General features: G+C 40.5%; 1 protein-coding gene across 1 annotated transcript in view; it reads left to right on the forward strand.

Annotated features, from left to right (window-relative positions):
* ANAPC1 (anaphase promoting complex subunit 1) overlaps positions 1-20,150 on the forward strand; it is a 3,613,296-nt gene that overhangs the window by 2,605,805 nt on the left and 987,341 nt on the right. The window contains exons 34-35 of the mRNA XM_044060160.1: positions 13,112-13,202; positions 13,297-13,350. Of these exons, the coding sequence (XP_043916095.1) occupies positions 13,112-13,202; positions 13,297-13,350 (145 nt within the window). The remainder of the gene's footprint in view (positions 1-13,111; positions 13,203-13,296; positions 13,351-20,150) is intronic.

Genomic DNA, 20,150 nt, shown 5'->3' on the forward strand with positions numbered 1-20,150 from the left:
ATGTCGGCGGAGGACAAACAACTGTACTCCGCCCGTATGGCCACTCTTAGGTCCATTTCTAATACTTCTATGCGGCTACTATCCCATGCCACGGAAGGAGCCGCTAGAGCCAGCGGAGCCTGGCTCCGGCATTGTGATTTCGCGTAACCCTTCAAGGCGTCCTTCGCAAATGTCCCTTTTGATGGCTCTGCCCTGTTTGGGAAGACCGTTCACGACACCTTGGTCCAGAGCGAAAAGGACAGGCAGACGTTGTCTGCCGTCGGAGTCCGCTTCTGTGCTCCCCAGAGGTCCTTCTCCAAGAACCAAAAGGGACAGAAGAAGATGTGGTTCCGGAAGTCGCAACAGTCCCAATCCGCTCCGGACTCCCAGTCCTTCTGCGGCAGAGGAGGACAGGGAGGACGCCGCCCTAGAGGCAGAGGGGGCACGAAGAACTTTGGGTCCAGAGAACCTTTCTCTGACCGGCCCACGCAACAGCCCTGAAGGGTTTCCCGACTGCTCCACTCTGGAGGCAGTCGGGGGGGGTGTTTCTCGAGGCACCTGGCAGCTTGGGAGTCCATCACGAGAGACCGCTGGGTGCTTCGCATCATATCCAGAGGTTACTAGATCCCCTTCTCTTGCCCTCTTCTCTTCCCCAAGCACCTCCCTGATGTCCCACCCAATCAGAGGGAGGTCGCAGCTGCGGAAATCCAGCAGCTCCTAGAAAAAAGAGCCATCCAACACATCCCCCCAGACCAGCTCAGATCAGGTTATTACTCCAGGTTCTTTTTGGTGCCAAAAAAGACGGGGGACTTAAGATCAATCCTCGATCTCTCCCTCTTGAACCTGTCAGTAACCAAAGAAAAGTTCCGGATGGTTATTCTTCAATCCATTCTCCCCCTATTACAGGAGAACGATTGGATGTGCTCGATAGACCTCAAGGATGCGTACTACCACATTCTAATGGACAGACGATCCAGGAGGTTCCTCCGCTTCCGGCTAGGGGCCAGTCATTACCAATTCAGGGCTATTCCCTTTGGTCTCACCTCAGCCCCAGGGTGTTCACCAAAGTGTTAGCAGTGATAGCGGCCCACCTGTGACTCCAGGGAATTCAGGTTTTTCCGTACTTGGACGACTGGCTGCTGACCGCCTCAACAAGGCATCTACTCTGCACAGCCAGGAACTATTTTCTTTGCCTTGCTCCCTCGCTAGGGATCACAATAAATATGGACAAATCTGCTCTCACCCCGACTCGGGTCATAGATTTCATCGGGGCCAGGTTAAACACGATCAATCTTGTAGCCTTCTTAACTCCAGAGTGACTTTGAACCCTGAGGCTTCATGTGCGGGCCATCCTTCAATCTTCAGGTCCTCCTGCGGAATTGGTCCTGAGGGCTTTAGGCCCAATGGCAGCGGCAATCAGTTTGTTGGCAATGACACGTCTGAACATGAGGGTTTTACAATGGACCCTCCAAGTCCAGTGGTCTTTTCATCACTACCCTCTGAGTCATCCCATTCCCCTCAGCAGGGCTTGCAAGAGGGCTCTCGTGTGGTGGCTGCAATCCCCGGACCTCCACACGGGACGCCCCTTCTCTATGGCCCCTCCCCTTGCCACGGTGACCACGGACGCCTCTCGCCTTGGGTGGGGGGGCACTTTTCGGGCAGGACTGTCCAAGGCTCGTGGAACGATATGGAGACCTCCTTGCATATCAGTGTCCTAGAGATGAGGGCAGTGCTGTTAGCGTTGCAAGCACTTCATGACCTTCTTCCTGTAGGGACAATTGCGATCCAGATGGACAATATGTCGGTTGTCTGGTACATCAACAAACAGGGGGGAACCAGGTCTTACCCACTCTGCTGAGAGGCCATGAGAGTGTGGGAATGGGCGATCTCCACCAACCGCTTCCTCATTGCAACGCACATTCTGGGATGGTCCAACATCCTGGCGGACAGACACTGTCGCACCATCCTTTCCCCTTACGAGTGGTCCCTCAATCCGCATGTAGCAAATCAGATTTTTGCCAAGTGGGGGCAGCCCTGTTGCAATCTTTTCACCTCTCCCTCAAACACCAAATGCAACAGCTATTTCGCTTTAATTCCCCAAGTCGGGAAAGCCCCGAGAAACGCTCTGGTGCATGCTTGGCCTCCCGGTTTGCTTTATGCTTATCCACCTCTCTCCTTGATGCTAAAGTTTCTACAGAAAGCCAGTCGGTTGGGGAGCAGGATTATCATCATTGCCCCATTCTGGCCTCGTCAAACCTGGTTTCCTTACCTTTGGTCTCATCTGGTGAATCCTCTTTGGATTCTAGATCCCCTCCCGGATCTGATTTCCCACCCTCTGGGTCTCCCAATCCCAAACCTGGACAGCCTCAAGCTCACAGCTTGGCTGCTCCAGTTCCACTCCTAGCTAGGACTCCCGGCATCTCTTCCCCAGTCAAAGCTATTGTAGTAGCAGCCCACAAGCCTTCTACTAGGAAGATTTACAGTAGCAAATGGAAAAGTTTCTCTATTTGGGTGGAACGTCAAAACTTGGATCCCTTCACAGCTCCTTTACCTGCTGTGTTAGACTTCTTATCAGGACTATTGGACTATTTGACCAGGGAGCTAGCTGTTTCAATGTCAAGGTGCAACTAGCAGCTATCTCTCACTATCATGTTGGACAGGATCTGCATCCATTGATCACTTCAAAACTGTGCAAGACCTTTCTGAAGGGCACCTTCTTACTCAGACCGGTAAAGGAAGTGGTACCTCCGTGAGATTTGACATTAGTGCTTCAGGCTTTGACAGCTTCCCCCTTTGAGCAGCTTCAGTGGATCTCAAGTATTTGTCTTGGAAGAAGGCCTTTCTCGTCGCCATCACCTCGGCTAGAAGAGTTTCTGAAATTCAAGCCCTTTGTGTGAAACCCCCGTATCTAACCTTCCACAAGGATAGAGTTTACCTCAGGACCAATCTCTCCTTTCTCCCTAAGGTTGCTTCCGAATCAAATATCAATCAGTCCATTAACCTGCCAGTTTTCTTTCCTAATTACCAAAACAAAGGAGAATACAAACTATACTCTTTGGATGTGCATAGACAACTTTGATTCTATAGTCACAGGACATCTGGTCACAGGCTATCCGACCAGTTGTTCGTCTCCTTTGCCAAAATTAATTCGGGTAAATCGGTATCTAAAGTCACATTGTCTCGATGGATCTCGCAATGCATTCTTTTGGCTTATGAAAGTTCTGGTAGGCCCGCACCTCAGGGAGTCCGTGCCCACTCTACCCGATCTATGTCTACCTCTGCTGCTTTTAGATCCAGGGTATCCTTAGATGATATTTGTTCGGCTGCCACTTGGGCCTCATCTCATACCTTTATCAACCATTATAAGCTGGATATTATCTCCAGAGGGAGAGCATCCTTTGGCTCTGCAGTGCTCCAGAACATCCTTCCATGATGGCCGCCCAAGGTTCAGGTAGCTGGGGACTCTATCCCACAGGTTGCTGCACAAATAAAGTTAGCTACTTCAGATTAAGAAGTTATGTACTCACCATAACGTTCCATCTGAGTAGATAAACTTAATTTGTCAGCAACCACCCCCCCTCCCTCCCCCTGAACTTTGATTGTTCACATTTGTTGCCTTCAGAGATAATCTTTGAAATTGATAAATCTGTAGCAGTTGCTGCTTGGGGGCAAACTTGATCTGAGGTCAGTCAGGGTTGGCAGGGGTTTATGGGTAGGGGGAGGAGCTAGGAGCTCGGATCTAAGCTTTTGAAAACTGCCGGCTCTGATCCGAAGTCGGATCCGATACCCACAGGTTGCTGACAAATGAAGTTTATCTACTCAGATGGAACATTATGGTGAGTACATAACTTCTTATTTCTGAATAGACAATATCCTCATTTTTTTCTGGACCCCATAGTGGAAGAAGTTAGTATAAAAAGATCAAATGGTTACTTTAAACGTATATTAAAGAAAAAACATCACAATTCCTTATCAGATGGAACTCATCTCCAGCTTATAACAAGAGAATGGTCTAACACCTAAAATTAAAACTTGGCCTGTATATTACGATTTTCCTTGGATTTTGCTAGTATCAAAGAAATTATTTTGAAGAATTGGAACATACTTAATGAAGATCACTCATTAATATCTAAATTAGGCTCAGAGCCTAAGGTTATATGGAAGAAAGGTTCTAACTTCAAAGACATATTTCAAAAGCATAATTATGCCAATTTGACAACTTTCCTTAGAGGAATGGGACAATGTGGCAATTGTCCATATTGCCATTATATGATTTCAGGCATAACAGCATGCATTAATGGAACTAAAATTCACACTAAGGATAAATACAACTGCAATTCCAAAGGGGTCGTTTATGTGGCAGTCTGCCAGGCTTGCCCGTCCTTTTACATCGGCAAGACGGAGCAAAGGCAAAGAGATAGAGTTTACGAACACTTAAGAAGTATCAATCTGCATAAGGAAGGTAATGCCTTAGCGAGGCATCTTATGGAACATCCTGAACATAAATTTTGCTTTAAAGTAATCCATCAAATCAAGCAAGACATCCGGGGGGGACCATTTAATTTATTGTTGGAAAAAAGCAAATTATTATGGCAGATTAGGCTTAATGCCTTTACTTATACAGGCCTTAATGAGAAATGTTCACTAATGTGTCTTTTAAAATTAAGAAGCTTAGAGAGGTCATTTTTAGGTAATTTTATGTCAAAATGGTATAATAGTGATTTGAATAATCAATTGGTAGAATTATCTGTTTATGTTTATATATATAATATATAAATATAAATAAAAAATAAATATAAGAAATAATTTTTTAATAATTCCTAGATAATTTAATTTCTATAACCTTCCTTATTGTCTGGAATAGAAGTACTTAACAATAATAACAACAATAAAAATAATTGTAACAATCTTATGACCTCTGCAACTCATTAAATTCAATAAATAATAAATTTAGATAAATAATAATTTTAATTACTAACATACAAATAAGTAATTAATTTATTTTTAAGGCAAAATAATTTTAACGTATTGGCTTTTTATATATATTTTTCAATTTTTATGATTTAATAATTGCAAATGTTGAGTTGTAATCGAGCCATATCATAGTTGTGATTCAAAAGGATCACAACTTATTTAATAAACAAAAGGGTTTATTATTTTATTTCAGAGATTTCTGCACATCACTCATCCATTCAAAATGGAACGCTTTCATTTATAAATCATTTAATTTTTTAACTTTCTGGTTATAATTTATCATGTTATAATATATTTACTTCTTAACATGCAAATGTGAGTACTTTTAACATAAATAATAAATTTCAGGAATAAACTTATGTTCAATTTAGTGAACATTTATATTATTCATATTAGTGTTTTCAAGAATGTAGCAGTAGTGTCACTTTAAGAAATTCCATCATGGGTTTGAATTTTGGCGGGTTTCCTAAGGAAGGCTTGCTATATAAACAAGTATGCACTACTTTTAAGATGTTTGTCAGTTTATCTGAAGAAGTCTAACCATTGAGTTAGATGAAAAGCGTTGTATAATTTTGTTACTGTTTAATTTTATTACAATAAAGCATGCGAAGTAGCAGTTGCCTAAGCGGATTTGTTTGCAATTAAACCTGTTGGTTACCTATTTACTTTGATGAGAGAGTTTCTATGTTTATGGGAATTACCTTCCTGATTTTTCTATAATTTTTTTCATTTTGTTGCATATCCTGTTTAGTTTGGGATGCCACAGGGGTGGTTTGTATCTAGAGCTAGTACTCTGTTACTTCTAGTAGGTACAGGAACTTCTATGCAGCCATTGACATGGTTGTACAGAGTTTGAGTGCAATTCAGCAAAGGGTGCTGTGTTCTCTGGGTTTGGTGTGACATTTTATTTTGACAATCCTTCACTTAATAAAAGCTAATTTGCCTTGGAATAGTTCCTAATTGTTAATGTTCTTAATGAGATTTTGGAGTTGATTTTGATTTTGGAAGAGTTATCTTTATGATTGGACCTTACCAGGGAGGATGAGACACTGGGAGGGGAGCAGTGTTCTCTCACATTTGTAAGCATGAGGTCCAGTATGTTGGACCCTCTAGTGGGTGTATTTACTATTTGGTCATGGATGTTTGTATTTACGAAGTCCAGGAATCTCTGTGTTCATAGATTTGAAGCTATGTAGAATTCCAAGTCTGTAGAGGGATAGTTAAAGTTTCCCATGAGTAGGGTCTTAGGTTGGGTGATAAATGTCTTTGGTAGGTCCAAATGTGCATTGTAAGCTTCTTGGGCCACGGAGGATGACCTATATCTTGCTAGAATATGTTACAGGATTTTGTCTATGGTGATCTGCATGTGGAGGAACTCCAGCAGTCCAGCCTGATTGTCCATCCTAGAGGTATGGTTGTTATTGATGTTTATTGAGACGCCTCCTCCTTTAAACCTTATGTGTGCAGCTACTGGCCTAGAATTGTGGAAGGCACCAAAACCTTACACTGCTGGCGTATTGTCTGCTGCTTTAAACCATGTCTTGGTAACTGCACAGATGTCTATATTCTTGAGTTTGAGGAGGGCTTGGAGGGAGTGTAGTTTTTTTTTACTTAAGCTCCTGACATTGAACAGTAATACCTTGAGATTCAGTTGAGTTGATTTTGCTATGCTGGTAGATATATCGATTTGGCATTGCCTGAAAAAGGCACTGTGGAGAGAATAACACTTTAGCCAGTATTTAAAAGTCTAAAGGGGAGAGGTGCAAACCATCCTTGGCAAAGCAGCGTGGTCTATTAAACATGTCCTCCCAAGTTGACAAATGTGGGGTCCCCCTTGACTGACACGAGAAAGGGAAGCAGTTGTTGAAATCCGTCATTTTCTGCTCATATTTTGGCATCATCCTTGGTAATGGTAATATACTGCTCAGTGCTAGGCTCATACCAGCCTGAGGCACATAGTCTGAAAGCTCCATATTGTCTTTCTTCATATAGTCCATGGAAGTGCATCTCGGGTCATTTATACCTACATGGACTTTGGTGGAATCATACTGATACCTGTGGTGTAATGACTTGATTTGGAGAATTCTGACTCCAGATAAGCAACTAGCAGTCATCTTCTCCTTGTTCAGCCTAGTTAGGGGCATCAGTATATCTTACAGCGGAGTTCCCTATGATGAGAGTTCTGGGAACTGTATTTGCTTGCCTTAGGAGCTTAGTGTTTGTGTGGTGTTAGGTGTTGCTTTTTCAGAGCGTCTTTTGACTTGCTGAGACATAGCTTTGATAACAGGTGGTCTAGGTGGTCTTGCTTTTAAGTGCTTCAGTGTATGTTAGTGTGTGTGTGTATTGTGTACTATGTGGGGTAGGTGTGTGAATGGTTTTGACAACCTGATATACACTTTTATGCGAGAGTTTAACCTTCAGTGCCATTGTGTAAGTACACCTCTTGCATACTGTGCCTGCTTCTTTAAGGATTAAGTGGTTGTCAGTAAACATGAGACAGTTGCTACATTGTCTCAAGATGCCCATATCTTCCAAGCTGTCTACAGAGAAGTTAGGCAGTGGCCTATCCATACTGTCCAGTACTTTGATTTTTGAGCCACAATGGGGTGGTGTACTGGTGTTAGAAGGCTAGTAAGGGTGCTTTGTTGAGGCAGATTATGCTAAATAGTACTAAATTCAACTAACTTTAATGTTTACACAATACTGAATCCAACTTGATCTGTAGGTATTGCCACTTTGACTCCCTCTTCTCTAAGCTTATCGCATTGCAAGGTCGGGGAATTGTGTTGACAGTCGCCATTTCTCACAATTCAATGCTACACCCCTGCCTTCTTCAACACTCATGTCTGACTGTCACAGATCTTTTTTCACACAATCAATCCCTTTGCTAGATGCCCATGTTAACTCTTACCTTCTGCCTGTCTGTCCCAAATCATCTTCACCAGATTGTCTTCTGCTTTTCTGCACATGTCCAAACCACCGTAATCTGTTCTCTTTGATCTTTTCTGCAGTTGGAGCTACTTTGGCTTCTGCTCTTATGTCCTTATTTCTTCATCTGTCTCAGATTGCATCTTATCACCCTTCTCAGGCACTTCATTTCCATCATCTCTAGCTTCTTCATCTGCTCTGCCTTTACTGCACAGGTTTCTGTACCATACAGTAGTACTGGTCGCACCACTGTGTTGTACACCTTACTTTTCAACTTCTTTGGCATTCTTCTGTCATAGACTAAACCTGACATCTTATGTCAGTTGGTAGCAGCCGCTCTGATTCTAGCTTTGACCTCTTCATTCAGACTTCCCTTCTCCTCAACAGCCCCTCCCAGATACTTGACGATATTTACCTGTTCCACTATCTTCCCTTCTATCTCAGTTCTCAACTTCTTCTGATTTCCTCTGTTTGCTACCATTACCACTTTCTTATCTGTGGTTAGCACAGCACACGTTATTTGCACTATATTGCTGCTATACAAGGTGTAATTTTATGAACCATTCTTTCTAGGTGTTTGCTCTTGTACAGGTCACTGTTAACTCATGCAAATGAGCAAAATTTATATCAGCACAGGAAAAAATAGAAAACCAACTAATGAGCACACTCTGACCAGTAAAATGACTACATTGATTCCTTTTGTGTATTTCCCTACTCATGTAGAACAGGCAAACACTTCCTGCCAAAGCTGAATAAACCCAGACCTCCTAATCTAAAAATAGTAGAAGAGCCCCACAAGTGCAATGTTACCACAGACAACTTAAACAGCTATCTGGAAATTCCTTCCTGATGGTAATTTCAAGACAGTCTTGCACCAGTAACGGTGGGAAGGGCATTTAAAAAAAAAACAAAAACAATGAAATGCACACACACAGCAGGAAACAGTAGTGACCACTCAAAGTAACTTGCATGATTTGGCAGTCAAAGGTACTTAACTTTGACTGGGTGGTAGTTGGATACAAGTAAAACACTCCTGGAATGTAGCTTAGGACTCCCAAGTTTTTGAATCCATAGTAAAGGATGTTTACTCAAAACCAATACTGGTTTGTTGGGTGGGCATTCGTCATGGATGTGGAAAACAATGGATGGGAAGAGTACATAAATACTGTATACAACAGTCAATAACAGTGAAAGAGGGGAGGGGAGGGACTTTGGAAATCAGATTATTGTAAGGGGTGCAAGCCAGACACACACAGCCTTATCATAAAACAACAGCAAAAAAGTGAGAAGGTTGGGAAGAACAGGCAGGCTAGCTAGAGGGGAATACAGTCAAATAAAGACAATATCAGTGTGATTTCAGTAACTTTAATGTATTAGTGGGGAGTGGGGCAGACACAGAATGCAACTTTGAGCAGCCAAAGATAAGCAGAATATAAAAGCACCGAAGCACAAACTGGAGCAGAGAGAGTTCTCTCACTATTGACCTTATGCTACTATTTAAGGTACCGGACTATGTAGAAATTTACCAGTAACGCTGTTTATGGGGAAAAAATGCAATAAAAAATTACTTAAAGCTCAAAATCTCACATGAGTACAATGTTCTGCCACAACTGTGAATTAAACTACAAGTGTATTTGCCAACAGGGTTTAAAATACAAACATATAGCTTTTTCGTGTAATTCTACTTGTGGAAACAGAAGTGCTGAGTAATGCACAAACACAATCGTTTCACAACTACTAATAAAATGACAAGACTAAGGGCCTACAACAAACTTAAAAATGCAAACCGATGTAACCGAGCATAAAAGTACACAGTAGTGTTACCACAGAAGTCACTAAGTGCAGTGCAAATCTTTAAGCATAATTGAAATAATTAAACTAATTTAATTCTCGTTTTTGAAAAGTTAGTTACTCACAATTCCACACCTCTACAAATCTTGGATTAAAGACACTGGGTGGGTGTAGCTACATGATGGAAATAGGCTAGCTATAGAGCAATCTGATCACTATAGGCAATATTGGAGCGCTTTCAGAAACTTTAGCTTAATGAATTAGTGGGGGATAGGGCAAACACTGAATGCAACTTTACGCATGTAAAATATAAGCAGAGTATAAAAGCACTTAAACATAAACTGGAACAGAAACAATTCTGTCACTATTGATCCTCTACAACTGCTTAAGGCACCAGATTGTGTAGAAATTTCCTAGCAACACTGTTTATAGGAAAAAATGCAGTAATAAATGACTAAGGCTCAAAATCTCACAAGGGTACACAGTTATAAAAAGCGATATTTGTATTGAGACTTTCACTCTAGGTTGGACTTGAGCTATCAATCCCTGACTTAAGAGGGCCAGTGCCTTTTCTGTTAAGCCACTGAGGCCAGACATTTTTTGGCTTTTCTTGTGCAAAGAAGTTGAGAGGCATGGGAATCCTACTCAGCTGCTTGTACAGCCTGGAGTAGTGGTCCCCAGAATGTCTGAGGGTCTAGATGTTCTGTTATTCATTTTTGCCTATTTTGGTTTGTGTGTGCTCACCAATATTTTTACACACACATGCATATATATATATATATATATATATATATATATATATATATAATATGGTTTCACTTCATAAATACAAATTGCTGAAATATCGAATTTCAGAAATTCATGTCCATGAAGTCGAAACTTCAAAATAACGAAAGTGCATAAGCGCAAATAGGACTATGTCGAATCTGTGCTAATGCATGTACGTTATGTTGCGGAAGTGTTTGGCTGGGATGGTGTCTACAGTTTAAGGTGAGTGAGTGTGCATGAGTGTTTTTCTAACTTGTACTAGTGGGTTATGGTAGGGAGGTGGAGGTATGATTGTGTGTGCTGGCTGTGTGATTATTTTTTCCTTTACTGTTTGTGCGATCTCGGAGTTAATATATGTAAGTGGGGGGGTGGAGTTAGTATATATAAGTAGGGGGCGCAGGGGGGCTTGCCCCCCTCCATTTGTTTAGTGTAGGTGTATGTCTGTGTGATGTTTTGTTGTATTTAATTGTTTTGTGGTGTGGATGTTATGTTCGATGTTTTGGTTTCCTGATTGTGAAGTGTCGGTGTTGTGATGGTTTTGGCTTTATGCTGTCAAAATTCTGAAATTTGATATTTCAGCATTTCAGTAATATGAAGTAAAACCATATATATATTTATATATATATATATATATATATATATATATATATATATACACACACACACACACACACACACACACACACACACACACACCATACTGTTAATTGCCCCTAATTTTGCCCTTTCCTTGTAAAATGCGTGGTTTTCTGCAAATTGTTGAAAACCTGCAGTCAAGAAATGACAGGCATTTGATATTTAGACTTTATGTCCTTCAGAAAATACTGTAATTTAGCAGTTTTATAAAGATATTAGAGCAATATTTAAAATGTATCCCTGTTTTTGGGCCTTTGTCCACCATTATTTTTAGCTTTATCCCTCATTCTTGAGCTAAGATATTGTGAACTGCTGCACACACACACTCATACATTCCAATTTGAAACTGATGTATTTGTGTATAAATGTATAAACAAGAACTCAGAGCTTTCCTGTCTTATCATTAAAAATAATAGTCTTACCTTTACTTGTAACATGCTGAAGCATGTAACTCCCCCACTCTTTATAGCCTTCACTTTCATCAGTTGTAAGTAATTTGGAACTTCGCCCATCATCAGAGGATTTTGACAGCTACCTGAGAGACATTTTCCTATGATCAATTTTCATCCTAAGAGGAATGACTGACCCAATCAATTTTGGGAGGACTAATGGGTGGTAGTTTGCAAGAATGAAAACAGTGTTCTAAAAAAAAGTAGTTATCTCACCAACCAAGCTGGCTTTTAATGGAAAGGAATATTTAGTGAGAGGAAAAGTCCCTTCTGTCCCAGCCCCCTGTGCCTTAATGCAACAACCTTTGAGGTTTTCCATACCATTGAGGTAAGTTAAAAATTATTTCATCATGTCATTTAGTTTTGCTTGGTCAAATGGACTCTGACTACATAATCTGCAGTGGAGCTGCCAATTGTTGGTGTAGCTGCTTCCCATGCCTGTTTCAAAAGTATGTCCATTGTGGATACTATTTACCATAGTGACTCAGCCATTGACTCACACATTCACAAACATTGTTGCTTGGATCTTGATTCCATGAGCCAGGTGTCCTTTTAAATCTTCTGTGCTTCAGGACACTGCCTTCTGAGTCGCCTTTTTTAAATCTACCTCTGGCTGTGTCTGGAAGTTTTTTTTATTGCTGTGTGTTTTTATTTTATTTTTTTACTGCTTAGTATTCTTCGAAGTTATGTGTAACAGATACATTTTCAGTGTAACAGTTGACATACAATAAGTCAAACAGCCTGGGAAGAAGGGCCTTGTATAGGACTGCCCAAAAGGTGTAGAAGTCAGGCTGGATGATCAGATGGCAGTTCAGAGTGACTCCATATGTAATACATCATGCTCAGGGACACTGATTTTCCATTTTTCTGTGAAAAATTCTAGTAAATTCTTTATGTTTGCCAATATGAGTTTTGGAAATATGTTATACTTTCACAGAATTTGGAATTTTAGGCCAGAGCACTCATTCATATCACTCTACATTTCTTCTCACGTTTACTACTTATAATACTATCAGTTTTTCATTATTGAAGGTTTGATACAGAATCCTAAGAGTTACAAGAGCAATACAGTCTTGAAGATTATATGTGCCGTGCCCTTGCCATCCATCAGGCTGTAATCCCATTTCTAGAAGGGCAAAGCAGGTCAGTCCATAGGTGACTTTTTAGGTACCGATCCAATCAATGGGGTTTGATTTGAAGGATGCAAGGGTGTTACTTTGCTTTACATGCACTTTGCTTAATATACACGGGCAGTTTATTCCTTAGATAGGGTAAATGTTTTACTTGAGCATCTGGAGTTGAGAAGTATACTCTCACAACTGTGCTATTTTCTGAACTGTGTCCAGCTAATCCCTTCTCTCAGAGCAACTGATGTGGTGAGAGCTTGTTTTCTTTTTCCCAGCTTTTGATGTTGCATTGCATAGACAAGCAAGGAGTGTGTGTATGTGCATGTTGTTGCTTTTGCCATTTTCTTTGTAAAGTAGATTGAATTACTGCTATAGTTCACACAAATATTTAGTAGAAACATTTTCACTGGATTAAGGCTAATGGGTTTTAATTCTGTCCTCCCCATTTTGTTTTTCCAGCCAAGCACATGTCTATATTATTGCAGGAGCTTGCTTGGCATTAGGGTTCCGGTTTGCAGGTTCTGCTAATTTAGCAGCTTTTAATTGCTTGGTAAGTAAATTTATTTTTTACATCTGTCCTTTTACTGAGATGAGGTGGTGAACATCTGCACTATTTTCTTAATGTTTACCCTTGTCTTTTACAGTATAAGTTTGCTAGAGAATTCATGAAATGTACGTCAGGACCAGCTGCAGCTTTGGTAAGTTAAGAGATAAATTGTATACATTGTTTATGTGAAATTTATAGGAAAGCCCGCTCCCTATGTCTGACTAATAAATCTGCCATTTATATCATTATGCACTGAAGAAAACAAACTATGCATAGGAATAACATTAAAAAAATAAATTTTTAGATTTTTATTCCGAAACATTTGCAATAACTGTTTAGTATGTAATGTCTGAGTTCTGAGCAATAGTATTCCCTTGTTCTGAAGTCTTATTTTTGGCTTGTTAGAAAACATAGAAAGTATTTTATTTCTTGTATGTACCAGTTCCGTTTCCTGTTGGGTTGCCTTCTCTTCAGCGTCTGTATGTCCTCCCTTTGTCAGGGCAGGGTTTCACTGTGAGTTACAGTTTCTTGGTGACAGGGCCACAGGTAAATTTGTAATCTCCCTCAGTTGTCTTTATGTGAATATGCTGGCCATGACTGAGAATACATGGTTTCATGCAGTAGACTGGCATTTTATCCATCATTGATTTCTCTATCTTGTTCTTGTTGAATGCCCCCATGGCTGTGCATTGGATAAAATAAGTAATCCAAGAATGAATGACTGTGTACTTGATTAGTCATACCATGGTAATGAACTTGTTTACTGAGGCTGCTACTTTTTGATGATTTCATTCAGGTACTTTGCAGGTCACTGCAGACATCTGCCCTGATTTTTCTTTCATTGTTTAATATAATATAAACAGACTTAGAATACTTTTAATAGATGTTTAACTTACCTAATTATGAATATTTTTAGAAAAATGAATCTCTCGACAGCCATATTTCTTTAGTCACTTTGTTTTTGCAGGACATTAAAAGCGTTCATATCACTTAAATATATAAGTGACTCATTCTTAGCAACTCAAAGTTGATGGAAAATTCTAAAGGGATTATTAGGACTGCGTGAGAGGCAAGAGTTCATTACCAAGATTGTATGGCTGAAGAAGCAGAAGTCGCATTAATAAACAGTCAGATAGCTGGGTAGCTTATTAGTCCAATCTTTAGAGGGACTGCAGACCACTGGTCAGAGAGTTCTGGAGGTTAGATAGAGTGGCAAAAAAAAAAAGACAGGACTTCCTACATATCTGTGATTTGGTTCAATTTGTTAGTATCCCATCCTAGAACTCTTTAGCAAAAGTGATGTGGTATGGTGAAACAAACTGGATTAGTTTGTTTGTCTCCCCCCTGATTAGACAGCATGCTGTTCCCTGGATTTTGAATCAGACCTTACAAAGTATAGGAGCTGAGAAGTCAGGACAATTGGTAATAAGAAATAGGAAAACATTAACTTGTCTCACAAGAACTTATCCACTGCATCATATTCAGGCTTGGAGAAAATGCTTTTTCATCCCAGTAGTAAAAACAAAATGACAGATAATTACATGCAGCCTAATTCTGTCTGGAACCTAAACTTAAAGATTTTTTCCCAGACGTGCACAAGAAATCTCTTGATTGGTAGATAATGGAGCAAACAGAATCTGTTTAACTCACCCCTGAATTCAACCCTGGTGGCTTTTGAAAATGGTGTGAACAGCTTATTAGTTGGCTCTTGTACAAGATCCCAGCCAGGAAAATGTTCTTTCACATGCTGAAAGGACTACTGTCAACAAACTAAAAGCACCTCCAGTTGTGAATGGGTAAGGGTTGCTGCACTTTTATTATGATAGATAGTATAGACTACAATAACAGAATACTTAATTAGTTGTCAGTCAAGGACTTGTATGAAAAGTGACCCTTGAACAGATCATTGTTGTATATGGCAGGTAAACTGTGTTGTTTACAAGTAGTGTCAAATATTCCATCGCATATATGAAGCTCAGTGTTTTTAATAGTGGAACATCTACATTTTCCATGTGGTCGAATTTCCCAACCCTCACAGCTGCTCCTCAGATCCCACCTTTAAGGATCATCTTATCAGGCAAAGGGTCTAAAACTGAGCCCCTAGCAATATGAATAGCCATCTTCCTAAAGATTTTCTGGAGGAGGTTGTCTCACACATTTAAGACTCCTCTGATTTTCTAGTAAAAGTTAAGAATGTTATGTTAAAAGTAGAATGGGTATTGATCACTGTGAACATGGAGACACTGTACACAGTGACAGCCCAGGAAGAAAGAAAAAAAAACATAGTGAAGCAATATCTTGATATACACAGCTCACTGCTTTCTGTTGCCTCCTAGAGGTCATGTTAAAAAACTTCTTTATTTTCAAAGATTTTTTTTAGGCTGAAAACATGAGTAGCAATAGATGTATCATTAGTGATATCCTTGGGCACAAAGAGTGTGGTCTGAACATTAATGAAAGTCACTTGGACAGCATGCAGGCCAGTTATCAGCTATGCAGTTAGCCAACAGTGCAGACTGACAAGCTTACCGATAGAAACCTTCAAGATGTTTGCACACTGTTTAACAGCTTAATTTCAGTTCTAGTGTGAAAGGAGTGGCACTGAACCTGTTTTTATTTTGGGGGTTTGGGGGAGTAAAATTCAGGTACTGGCTAGTAAGTACACCTATTTGCTGGCAAAGAATAAATTAGGAAAACCTGAAAAAAATGAGCCAGAAAACGGTGAAGAGAAAAACATTGTCTAGGAAGAATTATGCTGCTATTCAGTAAAAAGCATTTGAAGCTTCAGCTTTGGTTCAAGAGATGGCTTCCAATAGTTCAGAGGAAAAAATAAATCAAGTGTACTTAGAGGTGATTAAAATAAGTGGAACAGTGAAGGAACATATCAACTCAAATAGAAAAAAGGGTGAAAAAATAGAAGAAGCTTTAACTAGTTCAGATGAATTGGACACAAATGCAAAATCAGAGGTTGAAATGAAAAAAAAGTGTGCAGGGAAAACCTGAGAATCTGATGTGCTTTTCATAATTCCTCAATGTATTGGTTACAAATCCAACCTCCGATTCAACTCGGCCCCATAACTCAGAATTACGGATCCAACTCTCGAGCTTCTCCCTCTACCCGTAATGCCCCAACTAACCTACAATGCCTTGGATGTCTTTTGCTACCACCTCACATGAACGTCGATCCTCTCTCAAAGCTTAGTTTTAGCTTTTTTGTGACTTTTGAGAGTACTTTTCTGCTGATTTTGTCCTTTAAAAATATATATATATATTTATATTTTTTATTTATATATATATATATATATATATATATATATATATATATATATATATAAAATAATAATTCCCCCCTACCCTACCTTTTTTAGTGTATGGTGTCTTCAGTTAGGCCTTATACCCTTTTTTGTACTCCTTTCTACCTTATTGGTAGTCTTGAGTATATCATTGTTGGCATCTTTCTTTCCTTTACATTCTGTCCTTTAATACCCTGTTCAGTGTATCTTTCCTATCATAGTTGGTAGCTTTCTCTTTTTTGGCATAGCGTAGCATTAACAAAAAAAAAAAAAAAAACTTTTTCTGGTAGCTTTCTCTAGTTTTCTTTTTTCCATTAGCTAGTTATGACTGAGAAACCAACCATCTTTAAGATATACATATCCTGTGGGCACAACTTCCCAAATTCTGATGCCCATAGGGAGTGCATTTATTGTATAGGAGTGTCACACCTTTCCACAAATTGTTCCATTTGTGCTGCATTTAATTCTAGGGCAGTAGTGGATAGAAGAAACTTATTTTGAAAGGATTGCTGGCCACAGCTTCCTCTTGTTTCAGGGTCTCAAACCCTCAGTAAACATCTTAAGGTGTCTTCGGATCCTAGGAGGAGATCCTTTACTCCATCTTGAAAAGCTTCTTCTTCCACTGCGGCTTCTTTAGAGATCTCTTAGGGTCCTCAGACTTCGAACCCAACTTCTGTGTCAAGTCTTTATGAACCCGCTCACCCGGGTTTGCAATTAATCTGGTATCCCCTCGGCTCCATTACCTTTTTCTTAAACTAAGCCAAGGAGTGAGTCGAGGCCTCAGTCCACTACCTCTTCTGTGGGATCCTCTAGAAGTCTTTCCAAAGTCAACATGGATAGGATTATGAGGAGGTACTTCAGACCGGATCTCTTTGGATCCTAAAAAGAAACTGTTGGATACTAAATCATTGGATCTGTCTGTAATACTGGTGAAGTATCTTAAACAATCTTTGGTCCTCAGACCAGACTTCTGTATCCGAGTCTTCACAAACCCACTCAGCTGGAGTGAAGTCCCTTCTCTGAGCCAGTGATCAAGGAGCATCAGTCCTCACCACAGACACTGGTAGGGGAACATTCACGTTGAGAAAATAGACACACAGTATTTTCACATGCAGCTGTCTGCACCAAGTACATTTTCCCTTAAGAGCACACAGGGAACACACTCCAGTCCTGGGGCTGGGCTCTCTCTTTTGATGCCCCAAATAAGAATCCACACTGACCACTAAGGAGCTTTTGTGTCCCTGTTCCAAGTAACCTGACACACGCACACACCTGGGAAAGGCTGGCACAGATTACCTGCTCTATCACCTCTGCCCAGGCTATAAGGTAGCTTCACTGTCACCAGCCAGCTACCCTGAGGCTCTTAACAGGTTATCCAATTATACTGAGTGAAATTAATACTAATACCAATGGTAATGTTGACCGAACAGCAAGACTTTCAGGAGTGTGATGCCACAGCATCACTAAATAAATATAAATACTCTCAAATGTTAAATATTTCCTAAAATGACCAGCCACAATGAAAAGTTTAAATATATTTAATACTAAAATAACATGGAAACACCAGATATCTATTTACAATAAACACCACAGTTTCAGTCACAGAAAATATTAAAATAGCACAGATGGAAAGAGTCACACAAATACAGAAAAACAATACTTAACTAATTTCACTATATTTTCCTGACTGATCTCAAGAATTACTGTTTCCTACTTACTTAATACAGCAAGGTAAGTTGATGTGGGTGAGTGGTCTTTCTTGTCAGGTTTCACAAGCAGACTGCCTTGAGGCTTCTTTCTCATCTAGTATTAAAGCATCATTTCAGTGCCACATTTCAGAATGACATCACATCTGGTCACCTGAGTCTGTGGTTCCCATACTACCCCCTTTACTAGAAGCTGAGCCAGGATCTTTCACATATGTGTTACAATGCCCACACACACACACACACACACACACACACACACACACACACACACACACACACACACACACACACACCTTTGCTAAGATGTGTTACAGCATCTGGAAGCTATAACACCATTTCTACACTTCCACCCTTCCAGGGTTGCAATTAGTTCACCACTAACACACAGACACACAGACACAGACACACACACACCTTTGCTAAGATGTGTTACAGCATCTGGAAGCTATAACACCATTTCTACACTTCCACCCTTCCAGGGTTGCAATTAGTTCACCACTAAAAACAATACAGCAGGATTCCTAGTTCTTGTTTTTACAGACATTGCATCTCTGGCTGCATTCAGGCCTGTGAGATAGAATCTTTATGGCTTATACCAAGTGATTTAATTTCAGGTTATTTTTCAAAGGTAGCTAGACTGATATTAACCTCTTCTCTTCCAATATGTTCATTTCAACATTTACAGTACAGTCTGACAAACAGGTGTATTTCTTTTCTGTCCAGCATGACCCACTGTTTGATACATTTTTTAGCACAAGCACCTTTACAAATAAATTTTCAACACAAACACTTGTACAAATCAGTTTGATATACAAATGACACATAATTCTTTATAACACTTAAGCTAGCTGTGCTGGCATGTGTTACACGTCCACTGCCCTACTCCACTTGGCATAGCTGGCACTACCTCACATAATCACACCGGGTTCACAATTCATCTGGTATCCCCTCAGCTCCATTCCCCTTTTCTTAAACTAAGCCGAGTAATGATTCGAGGCCTCAGTCCACTTCCTCTTCTCTGAGATCCTCCAGAAGTCTTTCCAAAGTAGACATAGATAGGATAATGAGGATGTTCCTCAAAGCTCATATCTAGATGTTTTTTTTCTGTCTTCATCTCCCATTGGATCCATGACCTTTCCCTCCACTTCCCATGTAGTCATATTTCATTCTCTGATCTGTCCTTTGGTTTTGGAGCCCTTGGATCTGAGAGCCTGTATAAAGTTGGTGTTGAATTCAAAGACAGCCAGGTCTTTGACTCCAGCATTTTCCCTGACTAGTTCTGTTCCTTTTTCTCTGGATTAGGATGAGTCCTGGAGCTGTAGCATCGATGTAGGATCCAGGATCAACTTCAGCTCTGATGTTAGAGCCGTGCTTGCCCCTCGGAGCTTCGGCACTAGACTGCTTGGGTCTGGCTCCCTCCTCGAGGCAAGGATCAGGGCAGGCCTGAGGCTTGGCTGCTTCAAAGGTTTCATCCACTGTGTGGCCAGCTATGGCTACTCATAGTCTGTCTGCTTTTAAGGTAGTGGAGAGGGCCTTTTGTCATCCAAGTGAGCCTATCTCTCTATCCTCTTTGGATCCTATTCTTGTGCCCCCAGTGAGTCTGAACTCTGACCTCATCAGACCAACTCAATGGGGACAGCCAGTAGCAGCTATCATCCAAACAGTTTCCCTAGAGGAACTTCCCCTCTGTTTGGATGCTTCCCCAGAGCATCCCATTGAGGAGGTTCCCTGCATAAGAACATCCAAAAGGAGGCACATAAACTCCTCTTTGGAATATCCCACAGAGGAATACTGACTTTGAGGAAGCAGAAGGGTCCACCAGATGACATTTTATTTGGAGGCATTCTAGAGATTCTTAAGCAGAAAAGTGGATGATCTTCAGATTCCTACACCCCAGAAGAGTCAGTATTCCAGGAAGCTTTGGTGCTGGCCCATCTGCATCTTGGGTG

The sequence above is a fragment of the Protopterus annectens genome, chromosome 1.part2, assembly GCF_019279795.1.
Source record: "Protopterus annectens isolate FY-2018-M chromosome 1.part2, PAN1.0, whole genome shotgun sequence".
NCBI classification, from domain to species: Eukaryota; Metazoa; Chordata; order Ceratodontiformes; family Protopteridae; genus Protopterus; species Protopterus annectens.